Source organism: Chiloscyllium punctatum, chromosome 39 (assembly GCF_047496795.1).
Source record: "Chiloscyllium punctatum isolate Juve2018m chromosome 39, sChiPun1.3, whole genome shotgun sequence".
Classification (NCBI taxonomy): domain Eukaryota; kingdom Metazoa; phylum Chordata; class Chondrichthyes; order Orectolobiformes; family Hemiscylliidae; genus Chiloscyllium; species Chiloscyllium punctatum.
Genome location: NC_092777.1, coordinates 39,889,953 through 39,905,451, shown reverse-complemented (window position 1 = coordinate 39,905,451; position 15,499 = coordinate 39,889,953). Strand labels below are relative to the sequence as shown.

Genomic DNA, 15,499 nt, shown 5'->3' with positions numbered 1-15,499 from the left:
AACGAGGTGATGGTATTCCAAAATTCTTAGAATTATTGTATTGTTCAACACAGCAGTAACCAATTGGCTCATTGAGACAGTGCTAATTTTTTCAAACAGCAATCCAGCTCATCCCACTCTGACACTCTTTCCTCATATCCCTACATTTTCTTTTCTTCTTCAAGCACTTATACAATTTCCTTTGATGGCTACTATTGAATCCATATCTACTCTCCAATCAAGCATTCCAAATCCTAACCACTCTAACAATGATTCTATTGTTCTTTTACCAATTGTCCTATGTCTTTGTATTTAAGTTTTTCACCTTTCAGCCATAGGAAATAACTTCATCTTAATTGCAAAGTAAAATGCTACAGATACTGATAAAACGGAAACAATAACTTCTCTGTTATAAGGTGACCAACCCCAAGTTCTCTAGATTTCCTATAAAACTATGATCCCTCATCACTGAAACAATTCTAGTAAATTACACCTTTACTGAATTTTTCACATCCCTCCCAAAGTGTGGTCCCAGAAATGGACACAATACACTTGCTGAAGATAAGCCCATGTCATATCAGTTCCACATAACTTCTTGACTTTTGTACTCTTTATCTATACTTATAAATTCTAGTAGGTAGTGAGTTCTGGATTTCGACCAAGTGATATTGAAGGAATGGTGATATATTTCGAAATCAGGATAACATGTCTTAGGGGGAGAACTTGGAAGCAATTCCCAATACATCCATTATTCTTATTGATTCAGACAGTGGAGGCCATGTCTGGTAAGCACTAACAAAGAAGTCTTGTGAATGGCTGCAGTGCATCTTGTAGATGGTATAAAATGCAGCTACTGTACACAAGTGCTGGAAGAGATAGAGCCTGCTGGCTAGAGTACCCATAAAGTGGGATGCCTTGTTCTGAGTAGTGTTGAGCTTCTTGATTGCTTCTGTAACTGCACCCATTGAAACAAGTGAGGAGTTTCCCCATCATAGACCTGACTTGTTTCTCGGTGGTGGTAGAGACATTTTGCGCAGTCAGGAAATGAATCACAGCAGAACACCTCTGAGTTCCTCCATGAGGTACAACAAGATTCTGTTGTTTCTGGTCGATCCAAAGATATTGATTTTGGGAGACTGGACTCTGGTGATGTTATAATGTTAAGAAAGGTAGTTACGTTTCCTGTTGTGAAGGTACTCATTACCTAATACTTGGGTGAAATAGGGACAATGGAGTTAATATTAGTAGGATTAAAATTAAAATGGTTGATAGTTTTGGAATAAGTGCTGCAGTTATGTTTGATTTCTTCCTGGCACTTCATCAAAGGTGATTTTCAGAATGTTAGTCCATTTTGAGAATGTCAGTTCAGCAGTTGTAACGATAAGCTTCTACAAATATGTGAAGTGAAAACGATTAGCAAAGACAAATGTAGTCAGAAGCTGGAGAAATTATAATGAGAGACAAAGAAATGGCAAAAGATTTGATCACATACTTTGATTCTGTCTTCACAAAAGAGGGTACAAATGACTTCCCAGAAATGTTCGATAACCAACAGTCTAGTGAGAGAACAAAATTAAAGGAAACAAGTATTAGTAAGAAAATAGTGCTAGGGAAATTAATAGAGTTAAAGGCTAACCAATCACCAGGGCCTGATCATCTACACTTCAGAGTACTAAAGGAAGTGGCTCAGGAAATATTGGATGCATTGGTAGTCAGCTCCCAAAGTTCTATAGATTTTGGACCAGGTCCCACAGGGGAGAGGGTGGCAAATGTAACCCCACTATCTAAAATGGGAGGAGAATGAACAGAATTACAGAACAGTTAGCCTAACATTGGTTATGAGGGGAAAAGGGTAGAACAAACACAGAGAATGCTGGAGAAACCCAGTAGGTCTGGATGTATCTGTGGAAAGAGAAACGGTTAATGTTTTTAGTCTGGTATGACTTCTGAACTGACCTGTTGAGTTTTTCCAGTGTTTTCTGTTTCTTTCAGACTTCCAGCATACACAGTATTTTTCCTTTATTTGAGGGAAAATGTTGGAGACTATTATAAAATATGTGATAACAGAACATTTGGAAAATATTAACATGGGTGTATGAAAAATTATGCTTAATAAATCTAATGGAGATTTTTGAGGATGTAGAATAGATAAGGAAGAACCAGTGGATGGAGTGCATTTGGATTTACAGAACGCTCTTGAGTGGTTGGTGATTAAAGTTAAAGCACGTGGGATATAGCTTATATCTTGGCATGGATTGAGAATTGGTTGGCAGACAGGAAAAACAGAGTGAGAATAAATGAACAATACATGTAATATTCTAGGTAGTCTCACCAAGGCCCTGTATAAATGTTGTAAAACATCGCTTCTTCTGAACTCAAATGCTCCAACAAAGAAAACAAACATACCATTTGCCTTCTTAATTGCTTGCTGCACTCTGCTTTCATTGACTGATGCACAAGAACACTGAGATCCCTTTGCACATTCACATTTCCCAATATATTATATTAAAAAGTACTCTGCCTCTCTGTTTTCCACAGCAAAGTGTATACCTTCACATTTATCCACACTGTACTGTAGGGTGCCAAGTGGATAGGGGTTTGGTGTCAATGTGCAAGTTAGCAAAGAGGCCAGGTCAGTGATGAGGTGTTCATGGTTAGTCAAGGTGGATGGGAAATATGGGTCCATTGGGAGGCAGGCAGGAGAGAGAGGGTGTCAAAGGTGAGTGGGGAGAGGAGTTGAGGTAAACAGCAGGTCCAGAGCAGAGGGAGAGTGGTGCGTCCAGAACAGGAGTGGGGTGAGTGCCAGGTCTGAAATGGGGTAAAGGAGTGGGGGATGGGGCTGTGAGTAAGCTGGTTTGCATTATGTGTCTGTGTACAGTTGTGTATTCAGTACACGATGTTCACTAAATGATTAACTGCAGGAAATAGCAACTTTTCAAACTGTAGGTTTCAGAGACACTGTCTGACAATACAGAGGGAGTGAAGAGGTTACAAAGGCTTGTGGAGAGGTACAGGTGGGTGTCCGTGTGGAAGCTGACCCCATTTCTATGGACAATATCATAAGGGGGAAACATGTGGAAAATAAGAAGGTTAAAGTTAAATCTTAGCTCACTCTCAAATCTTATAAAATGTATCAATATTACCTTCAGTATCTGTTACAGGTTTGGCTTTGTGGCTGAAACAATGTAATGCAATATTAGCTGAAACAACAACTGCTCAATCACATGTTAAGAATTAATATCAGAACCTATGTTGAATCAGCAAGTACAGCAGACACTATCCAACATGTGCATTGCATTGAAACATTTCTATATTCCAGCTTCAAAAGGTAGGTAAATTGTAAAGGTTTAAAGAAAAATAATTAATTTTCTCCTCTTGGGTTTCCTTTGCTTCCATTTTGCCATTGCCTGTTCTTTGTGGTAACTTTGCACCTCCTATCTCTGTAACATTCTGCATTCTAATTCTTCTAACACTGGCCTTTTGAGTATCCCCAATTTTAAAGGTATTTTCTAATCAGCCTGTTCAGAGACATTACTGCACACCTCTGGGATTGGCGGGACTTGAACCCAGGCACCCTGACCCAGAGGTATCAATCCCCAATATTAATTGCTCCATCATTGATAGCCTTCAGCTGGCTACCCCCAACTAAGAAATTCCCTCCCTAAATGTGTCAGCCTTCCCAACTCACTTTCCTCCTTTAAGGTAGTCCATAAAGCCTACCACTTTGACCAAAGTGCTGTCATATTGCCCCAGAAGGCTTTGGCTATATTTGGCTTTATAATTCACCAGTAAAGCACTTTGGGATATTACATACAAAAACAGAAGTTGCTGGAAAACTCAACAGGTCTGTGGAGAGAAAGCAGAATTAATGTTTCAGGTCTAGTGACCCTTGTTCAGAACGAACTAGCTGAGAAAAGGTTGGTTAAAAGTGCTAAAGAAGGGATGAGGGGAGAGGCAAGGATTAAACAATAGGTGAAGATGGAGCCCAGAGAGAGAAAAGAACAATAGGGCAGTTAAAGGAATGGGTAAATGCTAACATCGGAGAAGAATAGCTGCTAATTGGGGGCATTAGCTTGTAGTAGCAGCCCATGTGTTGACAAGGCCTAGTGTGTGGTGGTTGAGGTTCGGACAGGGGAGAAGGTGCTCCTGCACTTCGGCCCTCACCCACTCTCTTCCCTCCCACAACAATAGGGTCTTCCCCATCCTCACCTACCATCCCACCAGCATCCACATCCAGAGGATCATTAGCCACCATTTACACCACTTCCAGTAAGATGACAGACACCAGACACATATTCCCCTTCTCTCCCTTGTCAGCCTTCTGCAGGGACTTGCCTCTCTAGGACACCATGGCCCACTCCTAACACTCCTACAGCACCTTCCCTTGCAATCACAAAAGATATAACATCCACCCATTTAATTCCTCCCTCCTCACTATCTCTGGCCCCAAACACACCTTCCAAGTGAAGCAGCAATTTATTTGCTCTTATCGAGTCTACTGTATTTGTTGTTCACAATGTGGTCTCCTTTACAGGCTGGGTGATCGGTTTGCACCCCAAAATGACCTTAAACTTCTGGTTGCCTATTACTTTAACACTCCACCATGTTCTACGGCTGACATCTCTGGAGTGCTCCAACAAAGGTCAATGCAAGCTGGAAGAATAGCACTTCATTTTCTGCTTGGGAACAATGCGGCCTTCAGGACTCAATATCCAGTTCAATAATTTTATAGCTCAAGCAACTTCTTCCTTGTCCTTACTCCAACCCCTACACACCAAGCCTTGTCATCACATGGAGCTGCTACCATAAACAATCCATTATCATCCATGAAGGCTCCCCATTAGCAGCTATTCATTCTCCCAGATTGACCTTGACTCATTCCTTTGTCTGTCCAATTGTTGTTCTCTCTCTCTGGTTCCCCATATCCACCTAATGTTTGCTCCTACCCCTACCCCCACCCCCACCCCAACTTCAGCATATATACCAAGCTTTTGCCAGTTACAATTAGATCTGAAGAAGGGTCAAAGAACTGGAATTGTTAACTCTGCTTTCTCTCCACAGATGCTACCAGACTTGCTGAGTTCTTTTTGTGTTTTTCCCTGATTTCCAGCATCTGCAGTTATAATGTCATAGAGTTATACAGCACAGAAACAGACCCTTTGGTACAACTCACCCGCACTGACCAGACATCCTAAAGTGATCTAGCCCTATTTACCAACTTTCCTAAACTGATCTAGCCCTATTTACCAATCAATCTCTCTAAATCCTTACCTTACATGTACCCATCCAGATGCTTTTTTAAGTGTTGGAGCTGTAGCTGCCTCCATTACCTCCTCTGGCAGCTCATTCCAAACACACCTGAGATCCCTTTTAAATCTTTTCCCTCTGACCTCATGCCCTCTAGTTTTGCACTCGCCCATCCTGGGAAAAAGTCCTTGGCTTTTCACCCTATCAGTGCCGCTCATAATTTGATAAATCTCGATAAGGTCATTCCTCAGCCTCCAATGCTGCAAGGAAAAAAAACGACCTATGCAGCCTCTCCCTCGAGCTTGAACCCTCCAATCACAACATCCTTGTAAATCTTTTCTGAACACTTTTGAGTTTACCAATATCTTTCCCACAGCAGGGAGACCAGCACTGAATGCAGTATTCGAAAAGTGACCTCACCAACGTCTTGTACAACTGCAACATGATGTCCCAACTCCTATTCTCAATGCATTGACCAATGAAAGCAAGTGTGACAATTTTTTTTTTCACCACCCTGTCTACCTGCGACTCCACTTGCAAGCAACTATGCACCTGCACCCCTGAGTTTCTTTGTTCAGCAACACTACCCAGGACCCTACCATTAACTGTACAAGTCTTGCCCTGGTTTGTCTTACTAAAATGCAACATCTCATATTTACCTAAATTAAACTCCACTCCTTGGTCCATCTGATCAAGGTCCCATTGTGCTCTGAGATAACCTTCTTCACTGTCCACTGTTTTGGTGTCGTCTGTAAACTGTACCTCCCATATTCATATCTAAACATTTATGTAAATGACAAAAAGAGTGGACTCAGCACCGATCCTTGCAGCACTCCACCTGTCACAGGCCTCCAGTCCAAAAAACAATCCTCTACCACCCTCTCTGTCACCTTCATTCAAGTCAATTTTGTATCCAATTGGCTAGCTCCCCCTGGATTCCATGTGATCTAACCTTGCTAACCATGCAGAACCTTGTCGAATGCCTTGCTGAAATCCATATCGACAACGTCCACAGTTCTGCCTTCATCTATCTTCTTGTCACCTCTTGAAAAAACTCAATGAAGTTAGTGAGACATGATGTCCCATGCAGAAAGCAATGTTGATTATCTCTAATCAGACACTGCCTTTCCAAATGCATGTAAATGCTGTTCCTCAGAATCCCCTCCAACAGCTTACCCACCACAGACATAAAGCTTGCTGGTCTATATTTCGCTGGCTTTTTCTTATCATTGTTATTAAATAGTGGCACCACATTAGCCACCCTCCAGTATTCCAGTACCTCACCCGTGGCTGTTGATGATACAAATACCTCAGCAAGGGGCCCAACAATTTCTTCCCTAGCTTCCCACCAAGTTCTGGGGTACACCTGATCAGGTCTTAGAGATTTAAGACCTCCAGCACCTCCTCTTCTGTAATATGGATTTTGAAGACATCACTATTTATTTCCCCAAGTTTCCTAGCTTCCATGTCCTGCTCCACAGTAAATACTGATGTGAAATATTCTTTTAGTACATCATCCATCTCCCATGGTCAGTTCTTTGGTTGTTTTAGGATATTATATGTTATGGCTACAATAAATATACATGTTGCTGCAGCTACTAGTTTGGTTGTAGACCATCCTCATTCTCCAAGATGCTCTGACACACTGCTGATTGCTGTCATCCTTAATTGTTTGGCTGTCCAACAACTTTGTTACTCTCTTAACCACACAATACATAGCGAGTTTTAAGAAGATTTGTAGCTCAGGTTGAGGTTCTGGATAAAGGTTTGCTCACTGAGCTGGCAAGTTTGTTTTCAGATGTCACCATGCTAGGTAACATCATCAGTGAAGAAGACCCGAGACAGACAACAAGCAAAACTAATGTCATTTATAAAACACCTTACAAGAACTGTAACAAACACTACATTGGACAAACAGGCAGAAAGCTAGCCACTAGGATACATGAACAACAACTAGCCACAAAAAGATATGACCCACTCTCACTGGCATCTTTACAAACAGATGAGGAAGGACACCACTTTGACTGGGACAACACATCCATCCTAGGACAAGCCAAACAGAGACATGCGCAAGAATTCCTAGAATTCCAACTGGAACTCTATCAACAAACACATTGACTTGGATTCCATTTACTATCATGTGAGAAAAAGAATAGGAAATTGCTACACCACAGGAAATGACATCACCAACCCAAGGAAACCTAAACTCATAAATAGAAAGCGGGCCATACCACCAGTGCTTCATCCAGAGGCTCACTGATGATGTTACCTATAATGGTGACAAAATATTTCAAAATGAACCTTCCAGCTCAAACCTACATCCACATCCAAAACAATATATCCTATGTTATGGCTTCTGCCACCATTGGATCTTTCTAGTTGGCCATCCCTGCTGAGATGTAGCTGTGTCATTTTGGCCTCACCTCCACATGAGCAGCAGGTCTGCACCCTTATAGCTGAAGGAGAACTGATAGCTGCATGATGCAGAGCTGGGTGTGAAAGTACTGATGATGGGGTGAGAGTAGGAGAACACAACAGAGGAGAATATAAAGAGCAGAGAAAATCATGGATAGGTGAAGATGAAGTGTAAGAGGTTAGTACAGATAAAGCGAGAGAGGTAGGCTTGATGATTAATGATTGTGTGGGAGGCAAAAACAATGACTGCAGATGCTGGAAACCAGATTCTGGATTAGTAGTGCTGGAAGAGCACAGCAGTTCAGGCAGCATCCAAGTAGCTTCGAAATCAACGTTTCAGGGGCTTTTTCCCGAAACGTCGATTTCAAAGCTATTTGGATGCTGCCTGAACTGCTGTGCTCTTCCAGCACCACTAATCCAGATTGTGTGGGAGGCTGCAGGGGCTGCGTTTGGGCAACTGTATCCCATTTTTAGCTTTCAAGTATAGTAGAGGTGATATAGATGTTCACATTGATCTCTCTCTGCACCTTCTCCATGTCTGTAACGTTGTATCCTGCACACTGTTCTGTTACCCTGATGCACTTGCACCGTACAATCTGCCTGTAAAGCATTCAGACAGGATTTTTCATTGTACCTCAGTACACGTGACAGTAATAAATCAAATCAAATCAAACAGAGTGATAAAAGCAAGGTTCAAAACTGTGATAAATGTATTATCTGGAAAGTGGTGTCAAACCCATAATATGTAATGGGGAAAGCAACAATATCTTTGAGGTATTAATTCACAAAGGTACTAAAATACTTAATGTAATTACCCCTGAATATTATGCGACATGTTTGTAGATATAACTCTTGTAACTTGCAAAACAAATAATCTGTGAGTGTTTTTTTCTACACAAAGCATAGTGAACATATTCTGTTGAAAATGTATTAATTGTGGTGTTGGAGTTGAGTGACTTGCTGAAGACCTTTGAGATCTGATGTTGACGTTAAGAATCAATTGGTCCTTCTCTCATGAGTATTAAAATGTTTGAGTTCTGAAATATCAAGGATAAGGGATGGGCATGCAAGGATTTGTTGTGTAAAACATAACCTTAGCAACATTGAGCATATAATTTAATAACACGATGCAGTAATGAATGAAATTCTATAATTAATACAAACTCAATTTAATGATTACATTCATAATTCACTTAATTTATAATAAGGGAGTTCCTGCGTGAATTTATAAAGTTACTGGCTAAATTTAGGTTTCACAGGATCTTTATCGAAAGAGGTTGCATTTTTATCAGTCAGTGTGTTCCTCACCACAATTAAAAATGAGTCAGAACCTTAGTTCATCAATTTGAAATTTGGACCATGTTGTTAGGAACTTGAATAGGTATCTCACCTACATTGCTGTACGCCAGTAACTTAAAATAAGGAAGCAGACCACTCTGAAGCCTGCATTGCATTACAATACCCATATTGGAATTCCACTGAAATTCCCTAGGTCAGGCATGACCAATCACGTGGAAATTTCACCATAAATATATTTACATATATAAAAATTTTGCACGTAGTTTTGTTGAACACACAAAGTGCTCATTACCACAAAAATTTAACAGTGTCACAAGCTTTTGAGAAAACTGTCAGGAACATAATGGAGTTGTTAACTAATCGTGGCAATCAATCTCTATCAATTAGTCTACAAGAGAGATGAGGAAATCCCCCAGAGTGATGGAGAGGCTTGGAATCTCCTGTCAGAAATGCAGAGATTTTTCATTGCATTAAAAAGAATGATTGGAGTGGCAACCTGCTTTAAAATTGCCACTCCCCCAAAAAGTGGACCCTTTTTTTTGGTGCTCTGTTCTTTGAACACTTCAGCTGTGCCTAGTCTATTGGAGAAGCTAACATCTTCACATCCCCATTTGTGCAGTTAATGCTCATAACTCACCCTTACCTTTGTGCCATCTCTCAACCACCCTGGACAGTCACCCTCCACAATATTGTCCTACCTTCCTCTTTGAACAAATCTCTCTCCACATCTCACTGCTGCCTCCCCTTGCAGGGGGGAGGCAAGGCGTCACTCCTGGGAGACGCAGTGTATCAGGTGTGGGGATGGTGCTCTCCTAGGACAGCCATCACAATGGGCTCTGACAATGCATGGTCATCTGGTTCACTGGGAAGGAGGTCTTGAGGAAGCTTGAGATGTCGGTAATGAATAAAAACCAAAAGAACTGCAGATGACGGAAATCAGAAACAAAAACAGAAATTCCTGGAAAAGCCAAGCAGGTCAGGCAGCATTTGTGGAGACAATTCAGAGTTAACATTTCGGGTCCAGTGACATGTCTTCCGAACATGTTCAGAACTCAGAAGTGTTCTGAGGAAGGGTCACAGGGCCCCAAACGTTCTCACTGATTTTGCTTCACAAATGCTGTCGGACGTGCTGAGCTTTTCCAGCAGCTTCTGTTTTAGTTTCTGATGTCAGCAGTGATTTGCCCGACTTTGTTATATAATTCAGATGGGAATCAGATCTGTTCTAGATCAACAGCTAGAATGCTCTGCTCTTTAACTGCTGATGTTGATGTTATAAGATTAAATATTGATGTTAAAATCAATGAAAAGTTATTAAAATACACAATGGATAAACAGACTAAAATACAGCTCTGTACCTTTCAGACCTGTGAACTATATATTTGCACGTCAATAGACACAAATTATTTCCTTATCTGTCCAACATTGGATAATTCAGTTTGACAGTCCCTTTGAAATCATATACCAATTTATTCTCATTCTTTATTACCAAAGTCCATATTACTCCATATAGTTCATTTACTTCAACAGCTTGCTTGACATGATAATGATTGGAAAGAAAAGGAAAAATTACCCTTTACACAAGAAGTTTAAAGGAAGCAAATAATAATAAAAGTCAGCTATCTCCCATTTTGTACATCTCAGAGATAATATGCCGCAATTGAATTCCTTCTAATTTTAGATTTGTGTATAACTGACTGACAAGCACAGAGTGATGTACTGATCCATTGTTCATCCATGACCACCCAGTGCCCTTTGTTCTCGTTTCACATTTCCTTCCTTTCCAATTCAATCATACAAGATACAATTCTCTGGTTAGAGCATGACAACCAATTGCAGAACTTTACCAAATCCACTCTCTCAGCAGAAAATAAAAATAAAAAGGTAACAGTTCATGTTTACTGAGTCTTAGATTTCCCAGGCTCCAGTGAAGCTCTACTTTTGAATAACCCGTTGACAGTTGTAACAACCTCCATAGAACAATGTGATGTAAATATATTTTCAGTAGCATATTGGATGATTTGCTGTACCACTTAATATTTCAAAACCATGACTGCCATTCGTTATGAAACTGGACACATTATGCTTTGAATCACCTGGCAAATTGTTGCAAAATTAAGTTGGATGGCTTATATTAGGAGGGATGTTAAATGCCCAAGCAAATGTTCAATAACAACAAGGCTTATAATCTAGATTTTAATGCAATACATCTATAAATCCTGGAAAAGTTAACCACATTAGTAAATAACCAGTTGCCCCTTAATGTAACAAACTAAGTCCCTTTATTCTGTGTATTATGAAATTTTAAACTACTTATTAAATTTCAGTTTGAATTTTAACTGTCACCTCAGACATGTCCAGGTCATATTCTATATCCTGAAGTTCCAGGATAAAACTTACTTTATCCAAGGAAATAATCTAAATTCAAGCTTTTGGTCCTACAGAGCAGGAAAACTGCATTCCAAATCCAATGCATTGTTACAACTTGAACTCCCAACAATCTGCCTTGGGCTGCTTGGCAGCTAACAGCAGAATAGCAAAGGACAGAACAGGAGAAACCAGAATCATATCAGTGCAGCCTGGCAGCACAGATGATAAACAACCCCTAATGCCAAGTGACCTTTTACTACCTCCATTCTAAATTACAGTAGAATTACCTTCTAATTTAAGCTTTGTTAAAAATGTTAATCATTTCCATTTATGATGCCTTCAGATGAAATGCAACAATTGGTAGAAATATCTATAAATCACAAGTACCACCTGACAGTGATTTTTTTTTCTAATTTATTCATTTCAATTAATTTCATTACTGTCAAAGCATTTTATTTCCTATCCTCTAATTGCTCATGAGAAACTGGTGGTGAGTTTCTGTCTTGAATCGCTACTATCATTGCTGGTACATAAGAACATAAGAAATAGGATCAGAAATAGGCCATCTGGTCCAATGAGCCTGCTCTGCCATTCAATAAGGTAATGGATGATCTTTTGGTGGACTCAGCTCCACTTACCTGCCTGCTCACCATAACCCTTAATTCCTTTTTTGTTCAAAAATCTATCTTTACTTTTAAAACATTCAACAAGGTAGCCACAAATGCTTCACTGAACAGGGAATTCCACAGTCTCAAACCCTTTGGGTGAAGATTAGATTCCCTACAGTGTGGAAATAGGCCCTTCGGCCCAATCAGTCCACATCGAACCTCTGAAGAGTAACCCACCCAGACCCATTTCCCTCTGACTAGTGCACCTAACACTATGGGCAATTTAACATGGTCAATTCACTTAATCTGCGCATTTTTGGATAGTGGGAGGAAACCGGAGTACCCGGAGGAAACCCACATAGGCATAGGAGAATGTGCAAACTCCACACAGACAGTCACCCAAGGCTGGACTTGAACCTGGGACCTTGGTGCTGGAAGGCTGCAGTATTAACCACTGAGCCATCGTGCCGCCCCCTCCTCAACTCATTTCCAAATCTGCTCCCCCTAATTTTGCATCTATGCCCCCGAGTTCTAGTTTCACCTGCCAATGGCAACAACCTCCCTGTTTCTATCTCATTTATTCCCTACATAATTTTGTATGTTTCTATAAGATTTCCCCCTATTCTTTAATTCCAAGGAGTATAATCCCAGTCAACTCAATCTCTCTTCATAAAGCAACCCTCTCAATTCCAGAATCAACCTAGTGAACCTTCTTGTTACTATTAGAAGGAGAGTTCAAGGATTTTGACTTGGTAGAAATCTAGCATTCTAGCTGTTGTCTACTTGGTAGAAATCAAGAATTTAGGAATACTTGGTGAGTTACTATTTGCTCTGTGAAGGAGGTAAACATAGCAGCCATGGTGCATTAGTGTTGGAGAGTGTAGAGTACAGTGAATGGAATTCAATGGAAACTGAATATAATTTCAGTAGCATCTCCATTAATGAGCAGGTAATTTGCAGACATAGTTACAAGAACAAATAAAACATGAATAGAAGCATCTGAGAAAATAGTGAGAAGTTTTACCAGAAATATGAAACAAGCTGTTATTCAATGGAAGAGTTCTCAGTTAAAGAATCACAGCACTAAAAAAGAGAAAAAGTGTATTTGACTTGTCTCTTTCAGGTACAGTTAGGTCGTTTCATGTTTAACTGATCTTTTCTCACTTTTAAAAAGTGACATTATTTTACTATACTTTCATCAGACTCTTTATTTCTTCACTTTGGTTTGACACGTAGCAGATTCTTGGGAAGAAATTAAACCACAGATAAATATGACAACAGCACTGATTCCGTCACAATAGTGCTGCTTCTGAATTGTAAGGAAAAAACAGTGAAGATGATCAAAGGAACAACATCAAAAAGCTAACCCATTGAAGAAGTTACCCTCTCAAAGAGTAAGATAGTCAAGCCTAAACTGTTCCCGCAACCCTCAAGCAATTTATTCTAATAAAGCCCATGACAGAAAGTGGAAACATTGGCAAATCCACTTAAGAGTGCATTTGATATCTGTGAGTTCCAGTTCGTGGCAGGTTTGATCCCTTTACATATCATTTCGATCTTTTTTTCTGTGGAACGATTTCCTGTCAAATTCATGCTGTTTGATTAACAAAAAGTTTTTTTTTCCCTCCAGCTCTTCTGCAGCCTAGGGATCAGAGATGACCTTGCACTTGTCCTGAGTCTATCCTATCGCTGTTCCACTTGCTCACACACACTGGGGGCATGAGACAAAATTCTAAACATGAGTGTTTGAGTGAACAAGTAGAATGTAATTGCAACAAGCCAATCCCCATTTTAATAGCATTCTCCCCAACATTGCTGACTGCTGCATGACTGCTACAATAAGATATTATGAGTGAGAGAAAGGAAACGCCTGAAGCTTTGTACTGAAATTCTTCAATAGAGGGCTGTATACAAGTCTCTAGCTAAAATTTAGTTTTACATTAATAAGTGCAGGTTACTTTGGCTTTACAAGTTTTTTGCTGACAAGATGAGCAGGGTCAGCAGTGTGGAATTGTCCCTCCAGGTGGTCCTGTTCCTGGTACCACATCAAGTTTGGTTGCATCATATTGCATATTTGTCTTAACAATACCAAATGGCATTGCCAACAAATTAGACTATATCTGTTGTGTTATTCCCACAATATGTCAGTATACCAAAGACATACTCCTCTTATCTTCACAGTATCATATATAAACTGTGACCTGAGAGTACAATGGTCACAGACTCCATCTTAACTTGGGTCACTTAAAGCATAACAAGCTGAGTAAAATATGCAACTCTTTGTAACTGAATAGCCAAACACTAATACATAGGCATCTATGAAAGTAATGTTTGAATAAAATAGTGAACGTAATATTGTCTGTTAGATTCTTCAAAATAATGGTAATCATATCCTTATTCTTATATTACGATGGATAAAGAAAGTACAGACTCATCAGGGAAAGATACCATGCTGGAGGCAAACCACACATGGGTATCTGTAAAAGTTTACACAAGCATCTCTGCCTTATGCATTTTATGTTAATAATCAACTACCAAAGGTTCACAGACAGCTGATAAAACCTGAGAATGTGGAAATTGCCTGTTCACAAAAAATAAATCATTCCCCCTAATGGACTAGCAATCCAGAGATTAAGATGGCAAATGTTGCCACGGCAAATTGGGAAATTGAAATGATTAAACCTGCAGGTTTATGGGCTGGCAACGGATGAAACAATGGATGAACATTATAAAAGTAGTCAGTTTATTGCAAACCCAGCTTATTCACTCATGTTCTTCAGAGAAGAGAACTTGCTGTCTCTATACATCACTCCAGTACACTGCACGGTTGTATTTTACTTATCTAGGAATGGGCAATGTACTTAATTTAATTTTCAAATTTGCTCATGCAATGTGGGTGTTGCTGGCTAGGTGAACAATTATTGTCCATCCCTAATTGTCCAGAGGACAGTTAAGAGTCACGGGGAGACCAGACCAGATGAGAATGGTAGATTTCTTTCCTGAAGAACATAAGAGAACCAGGTGGGCTTTTACAATGACTGACAGTAGTTAAGTGATGGCCATTAAGCGAGGTTTTTTTTATGCCAGGCTTTTACTGAATTTAAATTTCACCAATTGCTATAGTGGGATTAAAATCCATATTCCCAGAAGATATTCTTAAGGTATTTGACCGGGAAACTCTGAGAGAATGTTTCCCCTCATGGGAGAGTCTTGGATCAGAGGGCATAGTCTCAGAATTAAGGAGCACTAATTTAAGACTAAGATGACAAGGAATTTCTGTGTTTGGGTGGCAGAAGTGCTTGTGTATTTTTAAGGCTGAGATGGATCGATTCTTGATCAGTTGGGGAATTGAGGATTGTGGGGAAAGGGGCAGGATTGTGAGAGTCAGATCAGCCATGATCCTATTACATGGCAGGGCAGGTTTGAGGGGCTGGATGATCTATGCCTGCTCCTTTTTCTTATGATCTTATAGTTCTAACTTTAGCCTGAGTTCTAGATTGCTAGCCCGATGACATTACCACTGCTACTGCCTCTCCATGTTGGAGCAATGACTAGTCTTTGGATGAAACTTGTTGCATGTAAAG

At 40.0% G+C, this 15,499-nt stretch overlaps 1 protein-coding gene across 21 annotated transcripts in view; it reads right to left on the bottom strand.

The window, feature by feature from the left end:
- rbfox3a (RNA binding fox-1 homolog 3a) overlaps positions 1 to 15,499 on the bottom strand; it is a 1,527,015-nt gene that overhangs the window by 724,962 nt on the left and 786,554 nt on the right. For 11 of the 21 annotated variants that reach the window (XM_072558484.1, XM_072558482.1, XM_072558485.1 and 8 more), the window contains exon 3: positions 1,472 to 1,535. The exons of the other annotated variants lie outside the window; for them this stretch is intronic. In XM_072558484.1, coding sequence (XP_072414585.1) covers positions 1,472 to 1,535 — 64 coding nt within the window. The remainder of the gene's footprint in view (positions 1 to 1,471; positions 1,536 to 15,499) is intronic. 21 annotated transcript variants of the gene reach the window in all.